Below are 22,116 nucleotides of genomic sequence, written 5' to 3' on the forward strand. Positions count from 1 at the left end.
TTATGATGTCTGCTTGGTTCGAATTAGAATCTAGTCTCTAAGAATCTGCCAGGGCTTTTCTTGAATGAATTTTGTGTTGTTTTCTTATCACAATCTCTCCAAATGGCCACTGTGAAGATCCCAGAACAACTAGAATCTAGGTGAAACCAGTGACTGAAGAGTTGCTGTTATGTTTTTTTAATGAATAGCTTTACGAGATAATCTTTTTCATGCATTCATCAATTCAACAAATATTTATTAAGTTCCTACTACATGTCAACACCGTTGTAAGCACTGGGGATCCAGGAGTGAACAAAAATGTGCCAGGCCTTTGTCTTCATGGATTTCTTAGAATAACTCATAGGATTGAAATGACACCCAGATGCAAATGACGACAGAGCTGATGACTGAAAGCTCTGTCAGAAAGCCTGCTATGATCTTCCATGACTTTCCAAGCTAAGCTAAGTGCCTTCCTCTGTGTTCCCAGGACAGCCGGGGCGCAGCTTAGCTGCTTGGCACAGCTGTCATTCCAACGGGTTATGTTTGTTTGTTTCACAACTCTGCCACTCACCAGCTGTGAAGCCTTGGGCCAGTTAACTCAACCCTCCTGAGCTTAATAACAGTAGTTAATCCTTACTGAGTACCCACTGTGTGCCAAGCACTCTGTTAAGTGTTCTACATAAGTCATTTTATTTACTCTTCCCACCAATCCTAACAAGGTAGATCATGTTAATATTACTCTTTACTGATAAAAAAAAAAAAAAAAAAAAAAAAAACCTAAAGCCCAGGAAGGCTAAGGAGCTTACCGACGTCAATAATGTGGGTAGTGACTGTCAGAACGCAGGAGGTCTGCCTGGAACACAGTAAGGACCCAATAAATATTAGCCTTATCAGGGCAGGGACAAGGGGGAGGCTGGTGAGGAGAGCCATGCAAGTGCAATGTCACGTCCTGTCTTTATTTAAAATTTCGATATCTTCTTCTTCTTTTTTTTTTTTTTGTCTTTATATTGTCTTTTCTTAATATTGCGTTCAAATATTATTTGTCTGGATTACTGAGTTTTGGGCACCCACTCAAATTTTGTGCCCAAGGTGAGTGCCTTCCTCACTTCACTCTAGTCCCAGGATCATTAGTATTATCATTTGTACATTTCAAGGAGAATTACCTATGTTTTGTTGATCGCTGCTATTAAACTCAAAGATGTTTAAAGACCACGTCCATATCTTATGACCATAAATCCTAGTAAAGAGTTCGCACAGAGTAGGTATTTAATAAATACTTGTTGAATCAAACTTTCTCCTCCACGATTATTTGAAAGAAGACTAATATCCATTCAGAGAAAAGAAAGACTAGATGACATCTTCGATCTCCATGTAGTACGATTAGCTCATTGTGTATTATTGTTGGCAGTAATACTATTAATATAGTATTTGCATATTAACCATAGCTATCAGGTATGGAGTATCTACCTTGCCACACACTTAATGTACCTCATCTCAAATTCTTACCGCAAAGCTGGAAACTGAAGCCCAGGTCAGTGTTGAGTCCAGATCTAGGCTCTCTTCCTTCTACTGCTTCCCTTTCTATTTCAGTTCACAGTCACAGTGGCAATGTGAAAAGGCATGACCGTGGTCATAAAGAAGGGAGTGGGCAATTGCAAAAGATGGTAAAGTTATAAGAAGAAAAGATATGTACACACCTGCACGCCCAAACAGGAGAGAAGTTGCTGGGCCCTTCCATGCAACTGTGTTGTGCCATCTTTACCAATTGCGATGAGGTTGTTGTAGAGATCCCCCCCATACTATGATATGGCCTCGACCTGTATCTACTTGAAGCAATAGGTCCAGGACCTGCCTGTGTCTCAAAATAAGGAAGTGAGCCACATTGTCTTCCTGACCTGTCCCCTTTCAGGTAAATTGAGTAGTCAGTCTGACCTGATAACAAGAAGTCCATATAGGTAGTCAGCAGTGATGGGCAACCCAGACCAGAAACAGGAGAGCCAATTGCACCCAGCATCTTGTCCTTTTTCCCCCAGACTATGATTCAGCACTGAGCATCTAAGATCTTACTCTGATTTCCACCATACATAACATGGTAGCATTTTCCAACACCACCTTGTATATTCTTTACGACATTGGAACTATGGAATTCTATGGTTAAGCAGACTAAGTAAGCTTTTTCTAGCTCAGTATTTCTGAGAGCCTTCAAAAGGCTAATGTAGGTGCTAAAACTCCAAGAGAGGCATATTACAGGCAGCATTTCTTAAACCTACTTGACCAGGAAATAATCACTTTATGTAGAGTAGCTTCTAAGATTAGCATTTTGAGGAATCCACTCTGGAAACAGTGCCATCAGGACCCTTTATCTCTCATTAGAAAGTGCCAAGAAGGTGAAACATTGGGAAATGATTCTTAAAGAATAAAAATGTTGATGTTCTCTTTTTTCCTTTCTCACTGTCATAATAGAAAGCTGTATAACTAGATTAAAGAGAAATTTTGAAAATAGAAATAAATCACCCTTATTTTCACAACTTTAGAATATGCCCTCTTGTCTTTTCCATATCTATATACATTCAGATCTGTGTCTGTGTGTGTGTGTCCAGCATTAAAATGTGTAGACACTGTGCTAAACACTTTGCATATGTTATCTCATGTAATCCTCCCGATAACTCTGTAAATTAGTGAATCTCATTACCAAGTCCGAGGTTACGAAACTGAGGCTCAGAGGGCTTACGTGACTTGCCAAAGCTGCACAACAAGTAGGTGCCTGATCCATTATTTAAAGAGTTATTTTTGACTCCACAGCTTAAGTGTTTAAGCACTGAAAGGGCAAAATAGTTATTTTAGTTATTTTCTTACCTAGAAAAAAGTATCCTGAATTTACTACCAGGAAGTTTATCTTATCTCGAATCATCATACAGCTCAGTTCTATGTTGAATGATAAAAGAACATTCCAGAATTGTTCCCACATTTTATTTGTCCTTGCCTTTCTTCTCCGACTTTCAGTAAATGCCACAAGGGCTTCACAGCAAGTAATCCTAAATGCAGGACCAAATGGTTTTCTGTTTTATGGCTCGATAATCTTCTCTGTTGTAAATATATTCGGAAATGATTGTGGCTTTTTCTTTAAGCCTCAACATTTTTTTTTAAGCGATTTATTTTGATAGTGCTTTAGCCTCATGATTTCAAATATTAAGTTACTTGGTTCAGGTGGTCTTATATTTTCCCATAAATGTGTTTATGTCACCCCACAGACTGAGAAATTTCATTCCAGGTTTTTTTTTTTCTTTCTTCATTCGATTTCGTGCAGGAGGAGAACTGAATTCTTTGAACTCGTCAGTAAAGGAGAATATGATTGGAACATCAAAAACCATCGTGATATATTTCGGTAAGAAATAGCTCTTGTTTATGTGCTTTTTCCATTATTTAAAGATTTAGCTTTTCTGACAATGCTAAGCGCACACAAGGGATTTTTAAAGTAACAAATCTTAGTTTACATTAAAAGTTAAATAATTAGAGAATAATTAGAGAAAAGACAGAGACTGTCTTTTTGTCTTCTCGTTCATAATTCACCTCCTCTCTGTAAATTTGCATTTAAAATTAGAAAATGATATTCAGATAGGTTCAGTGTCAGCAAGCCATGATTTCCTCTTTTTTCCAGAGAAGGCGGGCATGCAAGTTGGTGGGGAGAGGGTATTTTTGAAACTCAAAAAAACACAAAGTTACACAGAACAAAGGAAAGTGGAGAATTAAGTTTTGGTTTTCTTTAGAGACAACAGGTATTGTAGATAGAAAACCAATTGGAACAATTTTGGCGGTAGAAATAAGGAGTCTGTTCCAGCCTTTTCACAGGATTTCTTTCCAGATGTTTAGAAAAGACAGCAGCAAACCATCATTTTTATGTGGCACATTTTAACCACCTCATCGCAGCCACTCCAGCCAGTGAGGTACTATTCCTCTTTCTGTCACACCCTGGTCTTCCGCTGTCCCCACCGCACCCATCCTCAGACCTTTGCTATCTTATTTCTGTTCCAAAGCTGTTAAGTGTTCCTGAGAAAGCTTGCGAGGCCAGGATTATCTGCTCGCTGTGCCTGCTCGACAGCCAGGCAACCCCTGGAGTCAGCCCGAGTGGGTTCTCCTCCCCATGTGCTCTCTGTGAAACCTCTGCCACCATCCTCAGAACGCAGAGCCCTGCCTGCCCCTTCCCTCTGCAGCTGACCTCTCTCCACTCTCTCTCCGCAGAGGGCCCCCTCCCCCGCCCCATGCATTACTGTTTCTCTCTGTTATCTTTACAGACCTTTTCCTATGTCCTTCCTAGGGTGCTAGTCTCTTCTCAAGGCCAGCGCCCCCACTTGTGTCCTAATTCTGTGTCCTCCACCTCCCCCCACCCAGCCTCCACCTTGCCATATCAGTTGTACTCTCTTGACTTGTGTTTTCAAAATCTGTTTTTCTTCCCCATTATGCCTTTTCTAGATCTAAAAATATACTCCCATCTCCTCAGCCTCCCACCCCCCCCCCCAAAAAAAAAAAAATCATCCCTAAAATCTTCCTTCTTCTCAAGGTCAATTTTTGGTTCTTCCTTCCCTTCAATGTCACAGTTCACTCACACTCCTCCTAATTTCTTACAAGGCAATTTCTTTTTAAATAATTTTTAGCTACACAAGTAATTATAAGAATATATTTTATTCGAGATGTAACCAATTAAATTCTCCCTTGAGCTTCGCTCCCAATTCCCATACTGCTGCGCAGCTATACTCTGTTAGCAGTTGGTTGGATCGTTCCAGGCCATTCCCAAAGCCTGTACACGCCATCTCTTCTCGGTGACTCCCGCCTGCCTCCTCGGGCTTGACCTCTTCTGAGCAAGATTTCTAAAATGCCAGTGCTTCCGCATCTCTGCCAGATGTTTTCCTGCTGAGGTTTTCAAACCTTTCGAGCAGGAGACCCCATATGTAAAAAGAGAAAAAAGTCGTATTTGGAAGCACAGTATGTAAAATAGAGGTGCTCCGGGAGCTGTTACCGCTACCGCCGCCCCCGCAGCTCCGCCCTTGCCCTTCCTCTCCCACTCATGTGCACCAAGGGGATGGGGTTTCAGGGCGGGGCGGGGGCACTTAAAACAGTAATAAAACCAAATAAAAGTCAGTCTGGGTTTTTTTTGTCATCACCATGTGCCTGCACTCTAAACACTGTCGACGATGAGATACTCTTCCCTGAGAAAAATCTCTTGTTGGTATAAGCTGTAAACAATTGCTGGGGTTACTGTTGCGTATCAAAATAATTGATATGGAAGCTTCAAATTAGCACATGTTATTACTTATCCCTAAAATGTATGTGTATTGTACACGTAAGCGAATTTTAAGAACGCCCAGTTATACAGTCAGCCCCTGGCGGAGGTGGACGTGGTACATACACACTTTCACGAGTAAGTTCCTAATGGTTCAGAACCTTTGCGCTGGCTCTAGGTGTAGTTTGTGTATTCACCCTTTGGAAGCGTCACAGTCCTGCTTTTAAACAGTATATTCAAAATAAACAATAATAGAACAGTAATAGGATGAAAAACCTTAACTTGAGTTACTTCAATTCTGTCATTTTTTGTGACCATTTAGGGTTTTATTTGTTGTGTTTAAAATTTAAAACAGTGAAACAGTGCAAACTGAGAGGTGTAATATTTTTGTTTGGTAAAAGCAAAATTCAGTTCATACATGAAAATCTTTTACAGAATTTGAACATATGTTTAAAATTAAAATGTGTTCCTTTTAAGTTCCTAATTGTTTTCAAACTAGAGAACAAATCAGGAAAATAAGCATTATTGTAAGATATAGAGAAGAGGTGTGATGAAAATGATCTCCTGTATCAGGTTCTCTAGAGACAGCACCGTTCTTTACCACACAGGACAGAAAGAGTGTGCCCTCTCATTCCTGATCATTCATTCATTCAACTGCACTGAGCGGACTGATACCACTTAACTGTAAAGTGGACTAGAAGTACTCAGACCTTGAAACTAAAACAGTTGCTACAAACTCTCTCTGCCCTCTTCCTCTAGAAAAGGCCTTTCACTTCTTGCAGAGGCTTGGTTTAAAAATAAGACAAAACTGCTTATTTACCTCCTTTAGTTCTTCCTGTGTAATCTCCCACCCCATCTTTCCCTTCCCATTCTCCCTGCCTTTCTTCATGTTGAGCCCTTGTCAATTTATGCTTTCCAAATGGTCTTCCTGCTTCCATTCTCTCCTTCTTCAAACTATTTTCATACCTACTGCCGAAAGTTCTCCCTTTGAAGGTCTAGCCAGGTCCCTCCTGAGCCTCCAACCTTAACTGATGCCCCCGTACCAATCAAATAAAGATTTCAGACACTCCACCATCTGACCTCCCAGCCTTTTTCTGTCTTCCTTCTCTGTATAGACTTTCCGTTCCACTGTAAAGTAGCCATTAAAAGTAGAGATTCTTCTGTCAGAATTTCTGGATTCCAGTCCTTGCTTCGATACCTCATAGCTGTGTAATTTCAGGCAATCCGCCTAACCTCTCTAATCATGAAACTGCAAAGCACTATTTTGCTTTGTAAAATGGAGATACTAATAGTACACCTACCTCATATGGAGACTACGTAAGTCACCCGGTGGTGCCAGCTCAATAAATGGTAGCTGTTAGAATTACCGTCATCCGATCGCCTAGCAGAAGACCAATGAATTTATTCACTAATTAATGACTATACAAATTTGAATTTGAGAAGTAAGCTTCAAATTATCAAGCAAGTGGAACCTAGGTAATTTTCCAAGTTACTATACAAGTAGGCAACCTCACAGAAATTATTTCTAGGAGAGAGACTGCAGAGTCCAGTGCACTACCTGGTCTTGTCCCCCCGCCCCCACGCCAGTACCAGCAGAACCTGAAGTGAGAAGCATGGGGGTGTAGTGAGAGGAGGTCTGGCAGCTTTGTATGGAGCACAGAATCCTGAATCCTTTACTTGCTTTGGGAAAGTGACTTAACCTCTCCATGTTTCCATTTACCTCTTTGTAAGATAAGAATCAGAGCACCTTCCTCAGAAATTTATGATGAGGATTCATTTAGTTAGTTAAGAGTTAGTTGGTAAAACACCTAGTACAGAGGCAGGCACACTGAGCAGCACTCGTTAGAAAAGATCGAATATGAAGAGTAGCGCTTGCTTAGCACAGGGGTGTTTGGGATTAGACGCTGTCCGACCTCAGTGAGGGGGCTGCTGCTGCTGCGCCTGGTTGTGTTCTGAATGACCTATTGTTATCTGCCACTCCGCCTCGCTCCCTCGCGGAGTTTCCTGGGGAAGTTACACAAACCCCACTACCATCTAGGCGCGCTCTGCCATCTGGGAAGCAGACACGTTTCCAAGGCGCTGGAATCCGCCAGGGTATGAAATGTTAACACCTGACATCAGGACAGCCCTCTGACCTTTAACAACACGCCCTTCCTTCCAAAAGGAGTCAGCCAAGACGTGGCTTCCCTGCTCAGATCCGTCATTCCTTTTCATCGCCTACTGCTGCTTTTAGTACAAAGAAAACAGATTTTGGACAAAGAGTGTGTCTTATTTCTCGCCTTCCCACCACATGGAATTATAAGCACTAGAGCTCTCTACTGTTTGACTTGTTCCCCATGTTTCTATATCCACGGTTCAGTGTGAATTCTAGTTAAACCCAATAGAAATCTGCCCCTCCAAATCTGATTCAGATCTTTCCTGTGCTTTCTTACGTGCGCAAATTAATGAAAGCTGTAGCTGCTGAATACATTTCTTTGTAATGCTTGTAAAACATGATCGTAGCCAGGTAGTAAACTGGAGTGAAACAGGGTGGCTCTCACTCATAAATTTTAGCCCTGCAGAGCAGAGGATAAAGCAGGAGCTCCTGATGTGGTTGGTGTGTGCCTCGCCTCTTTGGTGTAGGTTTTCCTTTGTTCCCATCACTCAGTGGTAAGCTGGTAAATAGATTCGTCAGCCGTGTATATAGTATTATATACCGATTCCCTTGCTGATATTTAAAAATAAAAAGCAATGTCCATTACAAATTATTTTAGGCACAGCTTGCTTAGCTCAGGTATAGAGAAAGTCACGCTTTGCTTTCCTAGATCTGCTGCAGGCGAAACAAAAGGGCCATGGAGGGTGTGTGTGAGCTTTGTCTTCCTGAGCAGTTCGGCTGTAGGATGAAGATGCTAAACATGGGGACCATAAACAGTGCTTCCCTTGTTGAGGAAAAGGAGATGTGAGCTGGCCTCAGTCCTGTTTTATTTATTTATGTATCTAGGACGAGTTTGTGTAGGAATGCAACAAAAGATGATTCAGACTGTTTTGTTTGGTTCTGTTTTTCAGATCAATGTTAATGACAGCCTGTGACCTTGGAGCCGTGACCAAACCGTGGGAGATCTCAAGACAGGCAAGTGGTGATTAATGGCAGGGCTCAGCAGAGAAGGGGCTGGGGGAGGGGGAATGATATTCCCAGAGCCCCAACCACCAGGCACTGAAACCCTAGTCAATTTGCATTAGTATTAACATGGCGCAAAAAATAGCAGGAGGCTTAGGCTCCGCGTGGTTCATCGCATAGCCTGTCTTTATCGCACTTCCACTGACTGATAATATTTCTGACTCTCTGTAAGATTTTTTTAAACGCACTAAATCCAAATAACACGTTGACCATTTATAAGGCAAAAGTTTCAAAAATAGTGATTTTTAATCATGTTTAAGCATAAGGTTTGGCCACATATAAAAAAACAAAACAGAACAACAACAACAAAAAAACCCAAGGAGATAAGAAGGAAATTCTGTTTTTCTTTTTAAAGACTATTTAAAGATCAGAAGGCTTTTTGGCCAAAGTGTGCCGTATCCAAATTAATATTTTCCCCAAAATCATGTTTTTACCATCTATCTGATTTCACTGCCAACAAATGTTAGTTCTAAAGCAGGAATAGTTTTCAAGCAGTAACTACACAATTTAAGATCCTTGATTACTGATAGTATTTGAGGTTAATCTCTCTTTACATTTTATGAGGCGCCGACTGTGTTGGCCATGGGATCTAAAGTAGTTAGTGGAACCTCTAAACACTACCTTAGAAGGAATAAAGGTCTTTGCGAAAAAAATCCATCATTGTCATTATCATCACCATTATCCTGAATTATCCAGGTTGGCCCTAAATGCAGTCACAGGTATCATATAAGAGAGAGGCACAGGGAGATTACACATTCAGAAGAGGAGAAGGCGATGTGAAGAGGAGGCAGGGATTGGAGTGATGCAGCCACCAGCAAAGGGATGCTGGCAGCCAGCAGCAACTGGAAGAGGCAAAGAACAGATTCTCCCCCAGAGCCTTCTGAGGAGTGTGGCCCTGCCAACACCCTGAATTTTGTCCAGTGAACTGATGCTGAACTCCTGGCCTCCAGAACTATAAGAGAATAAATTCCCGTTGTTTTACAGCACCAAGTATGTGGTAATTTATGGCAGCCCTAAGAAACTAATACAATGATTATCCCTGTTTTGCAAATGGGAAAAATGAAGCTTAGAAAGGATATGTAGCCTGAGGTTATACAGCGAGTAAGTGGTGAAGCTAGGTATCCAAATCCTAGCAGATTAGGACTTGGGCATCCAGGGCGGGTGGCACCCCTTTGTCCTTAATCTGGACCGGGTCTTTAGGAACAGACACTATCTGGATCATTCTAGTAGAAGCCCTGGTGGGTCTGGCACTAGCAATTAAATGCCCACCAACAATTCATTGGCAAGAACTTCTCACAAAACCCCACCCAACCAGGAGATATGATCCTTCCATGTGCCCAGAAAGTGGAAAGCTAGAAATAGTTGGTAAAACATGACTACCACAATTTGCCCTTTTAAAAACCAAAACTATGATTCATTCTCCTTCCTGCAAGCAATATATGCTCATCCTCTTCCCAAGAGAGATGACTGAAATGACCCATAAGTCATGGTCTCAAGCTCGAAGTTCAGGATGTCTGTGTGATACATGCTGGTCTCCACATCAGGCCTGGATGTGCATTACAGAACTACGCACACCCCAAATGCAGCATCTAACATACACCCAAACCACAAAATACTCATTATAACACTCCCATTCAGAAAGGGAAGAGATAGCAACATCCGGCAGTTAGGGAGCCACAGTAATTCCAAAATCCCACTGAGCATTTACTGTGAAGGTGCTCCACTCTGTGGCAGGCCTCGATTCTCCGGGAGACGCTCCTGAGTTCATTATTTTCTATGGTCTTTAGATCCACGCTGATAAATTATTCCTTTTCCATTCTCCTTGCCGATATCGGAAGGCCAAGAAGCTTTCTAGGCTACCTTCTACCTAGGTAGAAGGCTTGTTTTAAGTTTTAAGTAGTTACAGACTTGTGGTCAATTCTGACACCAGAACTCTTCAACATTTAATTGGCTTCCTATGTCTTTGTGTCGAGTCATTTCCATTTACCAATAACCACATCCACAGTTCTATTCTATACAAACTTTTTAGATCTGCTGTATTTCTTTGCTCCCTTATATTCAGGAACAAAGAAATGTGCTTATATACATCCTTCTTTCTCTCTAAGGACTTAATTCGCAGTACTTTGTACCTAACAAGTGCCAGTGAGAGAATTCTGTATTTAAATAATTTCTCAGGGCCATTTTTTCCCAATTGAAAGGATGTCCTGCGAACCACCTGATTCATTCAGAGTTTTTAATTATGAATGTACTGGCCATACCTTTGATTGGATTCTTGTTGCAAGGCTGTCTTGATCAGCCTTTGTCATTCAAACATATCTCAATTTTTATTTTTATAGTTTGGGGTTAAGAAGCAGCTTCATCTTCCATCCCTTCAAGACCCTGAATTTGTAACTTTCTCTATTCCCTTTCATTCCTTGTTCTAAACTTGCAAATCCTTTTCTGAGCTCCCTTCTTATAATACCTAGAAAAACAGTCAGTAGCGACCATCACATGCTACTAACATTTTGTGTTCCAATCTCTTCCCTTAAGGCCAGAAATTCATTAGATACATGCTTTGCTTTATTTCAGTGAGAATTGTACAAAATATTTTGCTGCTATGTAACATGGATCACCATTCTTATAGCCTCTAACAACCATTTCCTCACTATTTTATACCTGGTCCTCAAGATAATGCCATATATTTTAGAATCTTTTCTTTCCATTTTTTTCCTTCCTTCCCCTTCTCACCCATCCCTTCCCCACTCTACCCTCCTCTCTCTCTCTCTTCTTTCTTTCTTTCTTTCTTTCTTTCTTTCTTTCTTTCTTTCTTTCTTTCTTTCTGTCTTTCTGTCTTTCTGTCTTTCTGTCTTTCTGTCTTTCTTTCTGTCTTTCTGTCTTTCTCTCTCTCTCTCTCTCCCCACCCCCTCTCTTTTTCTTAACAACAGCACCTCAATTCCATTCCAATTTTTGTGCTAATCAAGGCTAGGTTAGGTTTTGCTGTAATAACAGATAAAGTCTTAAATTTCAGTTGCTTAATACAAAAGTTTATTTCTTGCTCACATCACCATCCAATACAGATTGGGCAGTTTTCCTATAGAACTCTCCTCCAATAAATAGCTCTCTTCCAATTGAGTATTGGTCTTTATTTTAATGTGACATATTTGAAGTTACATAAAGCAGGGTAAGTGAAGAATTTGTGTGGTCAAGTGGCCTATTTCTACATCTCTACCCACTCTTCACTTCCCCAGTATGGGAAGGCCTCCCTTGCAGTGAAGTCTGAGAGTATACTGCAGAGAAGAGTTAGGCGGCTCTCCTAGGTACTGGGAAAAAGTGTGGTATTGGGGGTGGCCACTACAATAGGGATGGAAGGGGAGTGGAGGGGCGTTGAGTAGGAGAAAGTTAGGGAGGAGAACTGGTGAAAAAATAGAGAAGCTTGGAAAGGGAGAGGCGTGAAGTATGATGTGCCAAGGCTTTCAGAAACCCCGGTGAAATGCACGTCAAGAACTAAAGGGGCAGCAGCCCACTTGGAGTGGGGGACAGAGGGAGTGAGAGGACAAAGTACTTGGAAGGGAAAAAGTTCCTGCACTGATATTTTAGACCAGAGAGGCCAATGGCCACTTGTAGGTGGTCTTCTTGGTCACTGATGTAAACATTGTTTATTTTTAGGATGTGAACTGCTGCTGCTAAGTGCAGAAACTCAGTAGTTCAAAGAAATAAAACACAAAGCCATGTTTTTCCAAATGTTGTCATCAGAAATCTTGTCATAACTCTAAACTGGAGATCTCATATGTTTGTCTCTAAATCGAATAGGTTAACATATTTTCAAAAAAAAAAATAGTCACTTTTATGATTTTAGGCAACATTTGGACAGAAATAATAGAATCTTTCTTTAAAAATATAAACATATTTCTAATTTCTGGATGTTGATTTTTTTTAAATTCCCTTGCAAAATGTTTTTCACTGGTGTCTATATTACTTTTCCTTCCTCACAAACATGATGCAAAGCATGTGGGTTCCCTGGCGATCCCCAAGGCCCGATTAGCATCTCAATTTCCTTCTTTAATAAGAAATTCCATCGGGAGCCACTTAATGTTCCTGACTGGGTTTTTAAGTACAAACAAAGCAGTGGTACCAGTTGAGCTGTGAAAAAGCACAGGGAGCATACCTAGGACCACTTTAGAAAGATCGAGGACAGGATTTTGTTTTAATTTCTTTGTTTTCTAGAAGCTACAGACCTGTGCAGGACTCCCACCTTTGGGGTGACCTGATTGCACATTTGCATTCTCTAGTGCAATAGCACCACCTCAGAGCAATCTGAGGGAGAGTCTGGGAAATGAATAAATAAGGCCACACCCTTAGGGAACCATTCCTTCTTTTAAAAAGGGCCAGAGACAAGCAGAAAGAGGCCTGGAGTGCTAAAGTAAAAGGTAGTGGCAGAGACGGGAGAGGAGAAAAGTGAATCAAGTCTTAGAAAAATTTAGTCAGTTCCAACTAGCTTTATGCTGTTTAATTTTTTAAATGCTTAAATTATGAACTGACTAGATATTCAATTTCTTTATAAATGACTTTATACTTGCTACTTTCAAATTTACGTGTGTGTGAGAGAGAGCGAGCATGAGAAAGAGAAGAGAGTTTTTACATCTTATCAATGGTTATGATTTATGGTTGACAAAAGTTCTTGAATGATACACTTAGGTAAATTATCTTGATTCTATGCACTTGATCAAAATTAAACCCTTCTAGTCTTTGCCAAGGCTAAGAACCTCATCTTTATAAGAGCCTGGAATAGGGAAAAGTTAGTCTGGGTGGGGATCCAGATCTTTTTGTCATCAACTTGTCTATGATAATTTTCTGCTCTTCCAATATTTTGTAAATCCAACTAGTTCATCTCAGAGATTTCCTAGATGCACACCACAGTGTTGTTGAAAATACCTGTTCAACACTAACCTATTATATCAATTTGCCTCCAATAAAGCTATCCTTAGAAGCACAGGGCTTAGAAAAGAAAAAAGTCTCTTTAGCTCGACTATGATCAGTAGCTTCTGATCATCCACACTAATGAATGAAAAGTGGAAAAATACCAGTCCTTATTTTGGAAAAATGCCTATGGCTTCAGGTAAAACAGCCATCCCATTGTGCTTGAACCATCTAGAACTTACCATCAATTAATACTCTTAATACATAGATTCAAGCAGAAGAGCAAATCGAGCTCTTCAAAATGTATGGTGTCATACTGTAGAAGTCTGGTATGAACAGTACATCTAGCATTAGTCCTTCCACGTGCCTCATTGCTGCAGTAGGAGGCAGAGTGTGCCCTGGGTTACTCTTCCAGATCCACACAGATGTTGGTAAGGTGACACAGTTAAGGAGTTTTTGTGAGGGCAAAATTAAACCAGGTTAAGATGAAAATATGCAACGATGTAAAGAATCTACAAAGAAACAACCAAAAGTGGGCTAAATTATTACTACAAATATATTATAGTAATATAATAGTGTAAATTATTATTACATAATTATGTGCTTCATTTTCTGGTTAAGGGCATTTCCTGCTTTGAAGGTGACAACCTAAGTTCTTCATCCCAAATATGCAAGCTATGCTGTCGGAAATTGTCTATTGGTATCCATGTAAAAATAAATTGCACGAGTTCTTCTGATTAAAAGGAAATCAGTTTCATTGATTAAATTCTGTAATATCTTTATATACAAAAGGTTAATGTACTTCCTCATAAGCTTTTCAAATGATTGTCTCTATTGAAGATAATTGCCATACACATAAGCCAGAAATAACTCCTGAGTCTCGTGATAAATCGCACATAGCCATAAATTGAAATATTTATGTTTCAGGTGGCTGAACTTGTAACCAGTGAGTTCTTTGAACAAGGAGATCGGGAGAGAGCAGAACTCAAACTCATTCCTTCAGTAAGTTCATCCTTTTATTGTGATGTTTTTACCCTGTTGAATGACATTTTTAAAATGACTCCAAATCACAAATTGAAAATGGGAAAGATTGAGAACAGACTTAAGGAAGCCCTCCTGAAAGTTTAAAACTTTAATTATACTTTGATGCTAAGCACTCATATTCTCAGGTTTCTGATTAAGAGTGCTGAGCTACTCAACAAAAATTTCCTGAGCACCTACAGAGGAACAAGTAGGCACAAGGGAGGATGTGCAGAGTGGCATTTGAATAACTCAAAGCCTAGTGTTAGAATTTCAGATGTGGCCAATGGTGACTTTGGAACAGAAATACAGAAAAAATTAAAGGCGAGCTGTCCAGACTTGAAGAACTAAAACAGACAGCTGCAGTGAATCATGATATTCTAGATTTTATTTTCCAATTTTGACCATTCCAAAAATCTCAAAAGCAAATCATTTTAAGTCTTTTTTTTCTTTGTTTGCAAAATGAAAAGTTTCCTGGGGAACTAGGTTCTGTTGATTGAAATGCTATTCAGATTGGATTCATCCATTCAAATATTATTTGAAAATGCTTACTGTAAGCTCAGGATAATGCTGTTTTTACTCATCATGATACAAAAGATAGAAATAAATGCCTTGGTCACCACCCTCAAGGAGGGCGTAGCCTTTTATTCTTCATGAATGCTTAGCTAAAACCCCAATGCAATGACTCTGAGAATGGTGCAAAGTATTTTAATGCTCGGCACAGCACAGTAGATTCAGTGACGCTCAAGAAATGTGTCAGTTGTCAAGAATGTCTGTTTGTGAAGATTCAAACCAACTGACTTTTGAACAGTTGGAGGTATTTATAAGATCTTCAAGTTTTAAGGCACCTTTCTTTGATGACATTTAAAAGCAAGGAAAAGCAGTAGAACCGGCTCCTAGTTTAGTTTCTTTTTTTTTTTTTTTTTTGAAGTCAGAACTTACAGTCCTACTAATTTTGACTATTCTTAATTTGTTGCATACCTATGAAAGGCCAGAAGACTGCATAGATTAAAATGCTCACCAATTGTTTTAGTTTCCAAAGCAACATCTATTTATACTGTTTTCAAAACATGCCTTTATTCTTTTTATGTAGTGTCTCCCAATTTGGTTATAATAAAGATAAAGATACTAGATTGGAATACATAGTTAATGCGTAAAAGCTAGTACAACTCAAATTTTTTCTTAGCTATATATCTATTTTCCAATAAAAGCTTTTCCTTCCTTTAAAAACCTGTTTCAAAGGCATCCTCTGAAGGGTTTACAATGCAGCAGTACCACAGGTCATTTAATTAAATTAAAAAATATGAGTCGGCTACCAGCATTGGTGAGCTGGCAGCTGCAGTGCGCGGCACTAAGGAGCCTTTGTCTGCAGGCTCCAAGAAGGCTGTTTTCTGAAGACGTAAATGAAATTGATTTTGTGGTAGACAGATAGCTCTAAATGCTACTCTCTCCTCACAAAAGGCTACTTAATATGGCTGATGACTGAGTCCTGGCTGCTGTGGCAGAAGTATCCTTCATCAGTCCTTTTCCAAAGATGTCTAGGAATGTATGCACCCAGAGCTGACACTGCCATGTTCATTATTCCTTGATATTTAGGGAAAAAATTATCCAGAAGCCACCTTCAGGTGTCTTGGTCCTGAAGGTCATCAGCATAACTTCATGAGGACAAAAGCTGATCTGGGCTACAGCCAAAGGGTTGGTAATAGAACCAGCGAGTCAGTTAATAGAACATGCTTGAGCACCTCCAGATATCAAGCATGAAGCTGGGCACTGCCATCTACCCTCTTGCCTTTAAAAAACTTGTTGACTGGTGGGAGACACAGACATTAAATAACTAATCACTAATAATCAATTTCAAGATGCAAAATATTATAAAGGGAAAGCCAGGACAGTATGTTACCTCATACTTCCACTCATCGAGGCTTTATTAAGAAATGACTAGTCCAGAAATGGACCCTTACAGTTATGGTCAACCAATTTTCGACAAGGGTGTCAAGAGGATGCAATGGTGGGGGTTGGGGGGGGGGAATAGTCTTTTCACCAAATGGTACATGGACAGTAGGATATCAAATGCAAATGAGGTTGGACCCATATCTCACCCCCCCCAAAAAAAAAATAACCTGAAAATGGATCATGGGCATAAATGGTGGAACTAGAACTATAAAACTTTTAGAAGAAAACAAAGTATAAATCTTCTGGTTTGTATTTGGTGATGGTGTCTTAGATATGATACCAAAAGCATAAGAGACAAAAAAAAAATAGATAATTGGACTTCATCAAAATGAAAAACTTTGTGTGTAAAGGAGACTATCAAGAAACTAAAAAGATACTCATAGGATGGAAGAAATTATTTGCAAATCGTATATCTGATATGGGCCTAGTATCTAGAATATATAAAGAACCATTACAATTTAACAATAGAAAGACAAATAATCCAGTTTTTAAATGGACAAAGGGTTTGAATAGACATTTCTCCAAAGAATACATATAAATGCCAATAAGCACATGAAAACATGTTCAAAATCATTAGTCTTCAGGGAAACACAAATTAAAATCACATCGAGATACCACTTCACGCCCACTAAGATGACTATAATAAAAAAGACAGACAATTGCAATAGTTGGATATGGAGAAATTGGAACTTTATACATTGCTGGTGGGAGTATAAAATGATGCAGCTGCTTTGGAAAACAGTTTGGCAAACCCTCAAAACATTAAACATTAGAGTTATCATATGGTCCAGCAATTCTATCTCTAGGTATATCCCCAAGAGAAATGAAAACGTACATCCAAACAAAAACTTATACATGAATGTTCATAGCAGTATTTCATAATAGCCCCAAAGTGGAAACAACCCAAATGTCCATTAACTGATGAATGGGTAAACAATATGTGGTATATCTGTACAATGGACTATCACTTGGCACTAAAAGTTGAATGAAGTACTGATGCATGTTACAGGAATAAACCTTGAAAACATTATGCTAAGTGAAAGAAGCCAGTCACAAAGATCACATAGCATATGATTCCATTTATATGAAATGTGCAGAACAGGCAAATCTATAGAAACAGAAAGTAGATTAGTGGTTGTCTAAGGCTGGAGATTTGGGGGAGACTGAGGAATGAGATTGGTAGGGGATTTCTTTTTGGGGTGACAAAAATTGACTGTTAATGGCTGTACGACTGATTGTGAATATACTGAAATCACCATTTTTTTTAAAAAATTAACTGTATACTATGCACCAGAAACAGAGTAATTAGACGAATGAGATATTTAAAAAATATAAAAAATATATATATATTTCAGATAACAATGAGAGCTATAGAGAAGATAAAACAGAATAATTTTTTTAAAGGAACACTTTTGACCAAGACTCACTTAGTTCCCAAGAATCATCCCTTTCTCCAGCACATTTCATGGTCTCCAAATTCTAGTCCTCTTTCCTAATATTTAACATTTCATATTGCAAGACAAGGATATGCAGAGCCTGTGGGAGTCAGTGACCTTCTCCCTAATTTGGAGATATTTTCCTCAGCAGTACCTTCCTATCTTGTGAGCCTTGGCAGCTAGTGACTTCTGTCCCACCCACACCCACCCTCGTTCATAAGTCTGAAGGATGTAGGATTTTGTAACATCTCTGGAGGACGTTAAAGGGGATGTCTTGGATCTGCCCTCATGACCTATGTGAATGCCAGAACAATGTGGATGGCACCTTTTATCTGGAAGAAAGACAATAAGGCCAGGCAAGGTCAGTCACCCCTTAAACCCTGGCCTTAGTCCTTAAGAACAAAGGGAGGGACTTTCTCACTGATGTAGAAGTGGCAGTGTTTGTTGAAGGAATCTGTTTTAGCTCTCCGATTCCAACTGATCATTTCCCTTTTAATGTCTGCCCAACAGAAATATGTCACTTCCTTTTCTCAAAAATGTACCTAAATTTTCCAAACATCGTATCATAAAGTTTAAAGACTGGGAATGGGGAGAGATGGGTACCTTCTACCAGCATCCATCCAGTGACAGATAAAAAATTAGAAGTTTATCAATGATAGACAGAACCTTACTGAAAAACAGAATTGCCAAACCAACACTCACTCAGAAAAATTAATATATACAGTTTCTATTTAAAATAAAATTGTTTTTAAAGATCTTTTCCAAACTATCCTACCCTCTTTCACTGTAAAAATAAAAACTTGCATTATTTTTGTGGCACTAAAACATACCCCCTTCCCCTTGATTTGTACCCAATTCCCAGTGACCTGATGACTTGATTTAGTGGTAGTTACCGGTATTTGAAGGCAAATTTTGGCCCCAAGGAGTTGTGTGCTATAAAGTTCAAATAAATTCACTTACAAATCTCATAAAAAGAGGTGAAAATATTTTATTTCTCATCATAGATAAAGGAAAAGAAAGTACGTGTGAAGATTGATTGTGATTTGTGAAGAGTTCCATTGGTAAAAACTGGATTATTGTGGCAAAGTGTTTGACAAAGCACCTGTAAAACAGTCCGGTGTAATAAAGCAAAGTTCTCTCCCCCCATTCTAGGCTATTTTTGATCGAAACCGGAAAGATGAACTGCCTCGGTTGCAGCTGGAGTGGATTGATAGCATCTGCATGCCTTTGTATCAGGTACTCATGATTTGGGAGGGTTTGCATGTCCTCACTAAGTCGGAGTGTATAGGTACCATATTTTCAGAAGCTTTAGTTTTAGGAGACTCTTCAGAGTGTGTATGTTTCTAAGAACTACGGTCACAGTTTATCTTTTCTCAGATTTCTGACCTGTCCCCTGGGAAAAAGATGGGCCTCAACTCTCTCATCTATAAATCAGGGATAATAAGGCTTTTCTCAATATTTCCCAAACTGCGCCCCTTGGAACATGAGGATGCTGCCATAACCTAATAGATAACTCTCCAAAAAGAGCTCTCAGGCCCAGTAACTAAGGAACCTCCCAGCACACCCAAATACTGAAGGCTCAGAGAAGTCCTTCAGGAAAGACATATGTTTAACCTTGATTAACTCTGAATTTCTCAAACACTTGACCATGGAAGTCTTTTTCATTTTTTTTACAAATTTTCTTTCACTTTTATTATTATGAGAGACAAGAGCGTTCCATGAATCGGTTTTCTGCTTTGACCCCCATGGTCTGGGCCATGGAGTTTTGTGAAGACCCTTCCATCTAAAAAATATGCCTCTCACTGAGATGCATGTGACAAATGCCAACCACTGACTTCTGAGCAAGATTCACTAATGGTTTCCAGCTCTGCTGCCTTGTGTTTAGGACCGGCTCCTGGCAAGGAGACAAGTGTCATCAACTTTGAATGCGCACACGCCACTTTTTGAGTATGGGTTAGGGCTGGCATCCGTTAACTCTGGCAGTTTGCTGCGCCTTGGGTTTTAATTCTGATTCTAAGCCTTTGCTTTCATGTATAAAACCTGGCGCATTCTTTACCCCCTACCTAGCTCAATCAGACTGAACTTCTTTCCTAACTTCAAATGAGAAAACACATGCAGGGAAGACTAAACCACTTTACTTTCTCCCTCTGTGTAACTCCATTAAAAATGCAGTATTGTTTTTTAAGGACCTCACAACCATTAAGTTTCAGTCTTATCTACCACTTCGTTTCAGCACTTTTAGGAATTGCTGAGCCCTGTCATATTACCCTTAAAAACAAAACAAAACAAAACAAAACAAAACAAAAAAAACCCTTAGAATACTGCCTTGAAGATAAAAATGTAATTTTTTAATGATTATAAATAACAAAAATAAATTTTTTGTTTTATGTTTAACTATTAAGTACATGATAGGATAAAAGCAAAGTTTAAAATAATCTAAAATAGATTATTTTAGTTATAAATGGAATATAATGTTCTTTTATTTAATAATGAAAGATCAGGTGAAAATAATCAAGAGTGATGTACCCTTTATTATAAGATCCTCTACTCTCCTTTCTTCTTGTCTGCTCCTCCCATCCTCAATCCTCTGGTATCTCTGAATAAGTTGGGCCCCCATGTATAAAGCCCACAGCTGTTGGATCAGGTGTATCTTCCTTTGCTAAATTGACCTTGACAATACATATTGAATTATTCTTTTGTTATCTGGTTTCCTGTGCACATTTAGGCAATAAATGGGATGGATAAATTATTCTTGCAATTAACAGATTCTTTTTATATAGGTAAAGCTTAGGAGGATGAAGACATGTATTTGCGGAGTTGATAAATTTTTGGTACTGGTTTGCAAAGCTACTTTGGAATGAACTCAAAGTCAGCACACCCTTCCAAAGTGATTAGTTATAGAAAGCCCTGAAAAGAATGCTCATGTGCTCTTCCATGTTAATTTGTTTTGTTACTGATTCACAATCATTTGGGTTTATCTTATATTTCCTACTGAATACTTAGAATTCTTCAGGTTAAAAAAGAAGTTACTTGAATTTAAACTGAAAATAGCAATTTCCAGAATTTAAGAACTACCACATCACATTATCTATCATTCCTGCCTTTTCTGTTTTACTTTACTGCTTACCTGTAAAGTTAGTTATACCTGCTCTCTGTAGCCACAGGAAATTAACATATAGAAATGTTAAATGACACCGCCACCAGATGAGAGTTGCCTCTCGCCCATTTAGGACCTTGATTTTGGTGTAATGGCATTTCTGCTGCCCCATTTCACTTCTGCTGGACAGTTCAACACTGTTTTCTTACTAAACTAACTGGGGAGAGTAATGGCAATCTAAAGAGGAATGTGCAAGGAGCTGTGTATTAAAGTTCATATTTATACCTGCTGCTAGATCTTCTTGGTTAACAAAGCAAGAAAATCATGTTCTTTTCTGAATTCCTTATCATCACTAATCTTAAACAATGGATTCCATTTTCAAATTCTTTACAAAGTTTTGAAACCGACCTTTCAAAAAGCCTGCAAACTCAAACTTTGTAAAGTGATTTTAAGTATCCCCTCTGAAGGTCCTATTTTGTTCCATCCCACACAGTGAGTTTTTCCTTATTGAGCTAGACAATTGCACATTAATGGTTGGTGCTTCAGAACTAAAATGGAATCGGTCAGTAGACAGGAATCGCCATTAGTGCAAAGACACAAAATCTTGAGGAAATGACTCACTAAGCAAGAAATGTCACTGATGTTCACTGAGGCAAAATGTATGCAGAAACTCGAGTTATTATTGGGGTTTCGAGCATGCAAGTGTAATAATAAAGAGTCTGAGAGGACAGAAGGCAAATGGGAAAGTATGCAGGTGGCAGGAATCCCAAATGTGATTTGTTTGAAATGACGTGGTCTGAATCACAGAGCATAAAAATCGTGGCCTTGCTAAGTCAGTCTGGGCATAGAATAAAAGGACATAGAATAGTATGTGAGACAAAGAATGTCTCTTTTAATGGCCAAGCCCCTGACCTGAAGGTGGGGCAGGTTCGCGTGGCAGGAAACCTCACATAGTAACCGAGGTTGCTTACACAGAGAGCAAGAATCCCCTTGCAGGTGGAGCAGCATGGGGAAATGTGGTCTGCTGAGGGGCCTCCACGCTGGAGGCTGCTGGGTGGGAGAGCAGGACAGAATCCAGGGCTTGGTCGGGGAGGGTGGAGATGCCAGTGGGAAGTAGATGCAACTATGGATTTAATACAGCTTTTAACTTCATTGATTTCACTAGGTCATTTGGGTTTCGGTTCATGGTTCTGAGAGGATCGTGCTTGTCAAATAGAGAAATAGATCATGTACTCTCTGCTTGCCCTGGTTTGCTCAGTTTTGTCCCCTCTCCAAGCAAAAGGTAAAGATAGTAGTTACT

The 22,116-nt window shown here is 39.4% G+C and overlaps 1 protein-coding gene across 3 annotated transcripts in view; it reads left to right on the plus strand.

Annotated features, from left to right (window-relative positions):
• PDE11A (phosphodiesterase 11A) overlaps positions 1-22,116 on the plus strand; it is a 312,968-nt gene that overhangs the window by 263,493 nt on the left and 27,359 nt on the right. For all 3 annotated transcript variants that reach the window (XM_016152597.2, XM_016152596.2, XM_036236781.1), the window contains 4 exons: positions 3,287-3,364; positions 8,303-8,366; positions 14,238-14,312; positions 18,872-18,955. In XM_016152597.2, coding sequence (XP_016008083.2) covers positions 3,287-3,364; positions 8,303-8,366; positions 14,238-14,312; positions 18,872-18,955 — 301 coding nt within the window. The remainder of the gene's footprint in view (positions 1-3,286; positions 3,365-8,302; positions 8,367-14,237; positions 14,313-18,871; positions 18,956-22,116) is intronic.

The sequence above is a fragment of the Rousettus aegyptiacus genome, unplaced genomic scaffold (assembly GCF_014176215.1).
Source record: "Rousettus aegyptiacus isolate mRouAeg1 unplaced genomic scaffold, mRouAeg1.p scaffold_m13_p_2, whole genome shotgun sequence".
NCBI classification, from domain to species: Eukaryota; Metazoa; Chordata; class Mammalia; order Chiroptera; family Pteropodidae; genus Rousettus; species Rousettus aegyptiacus.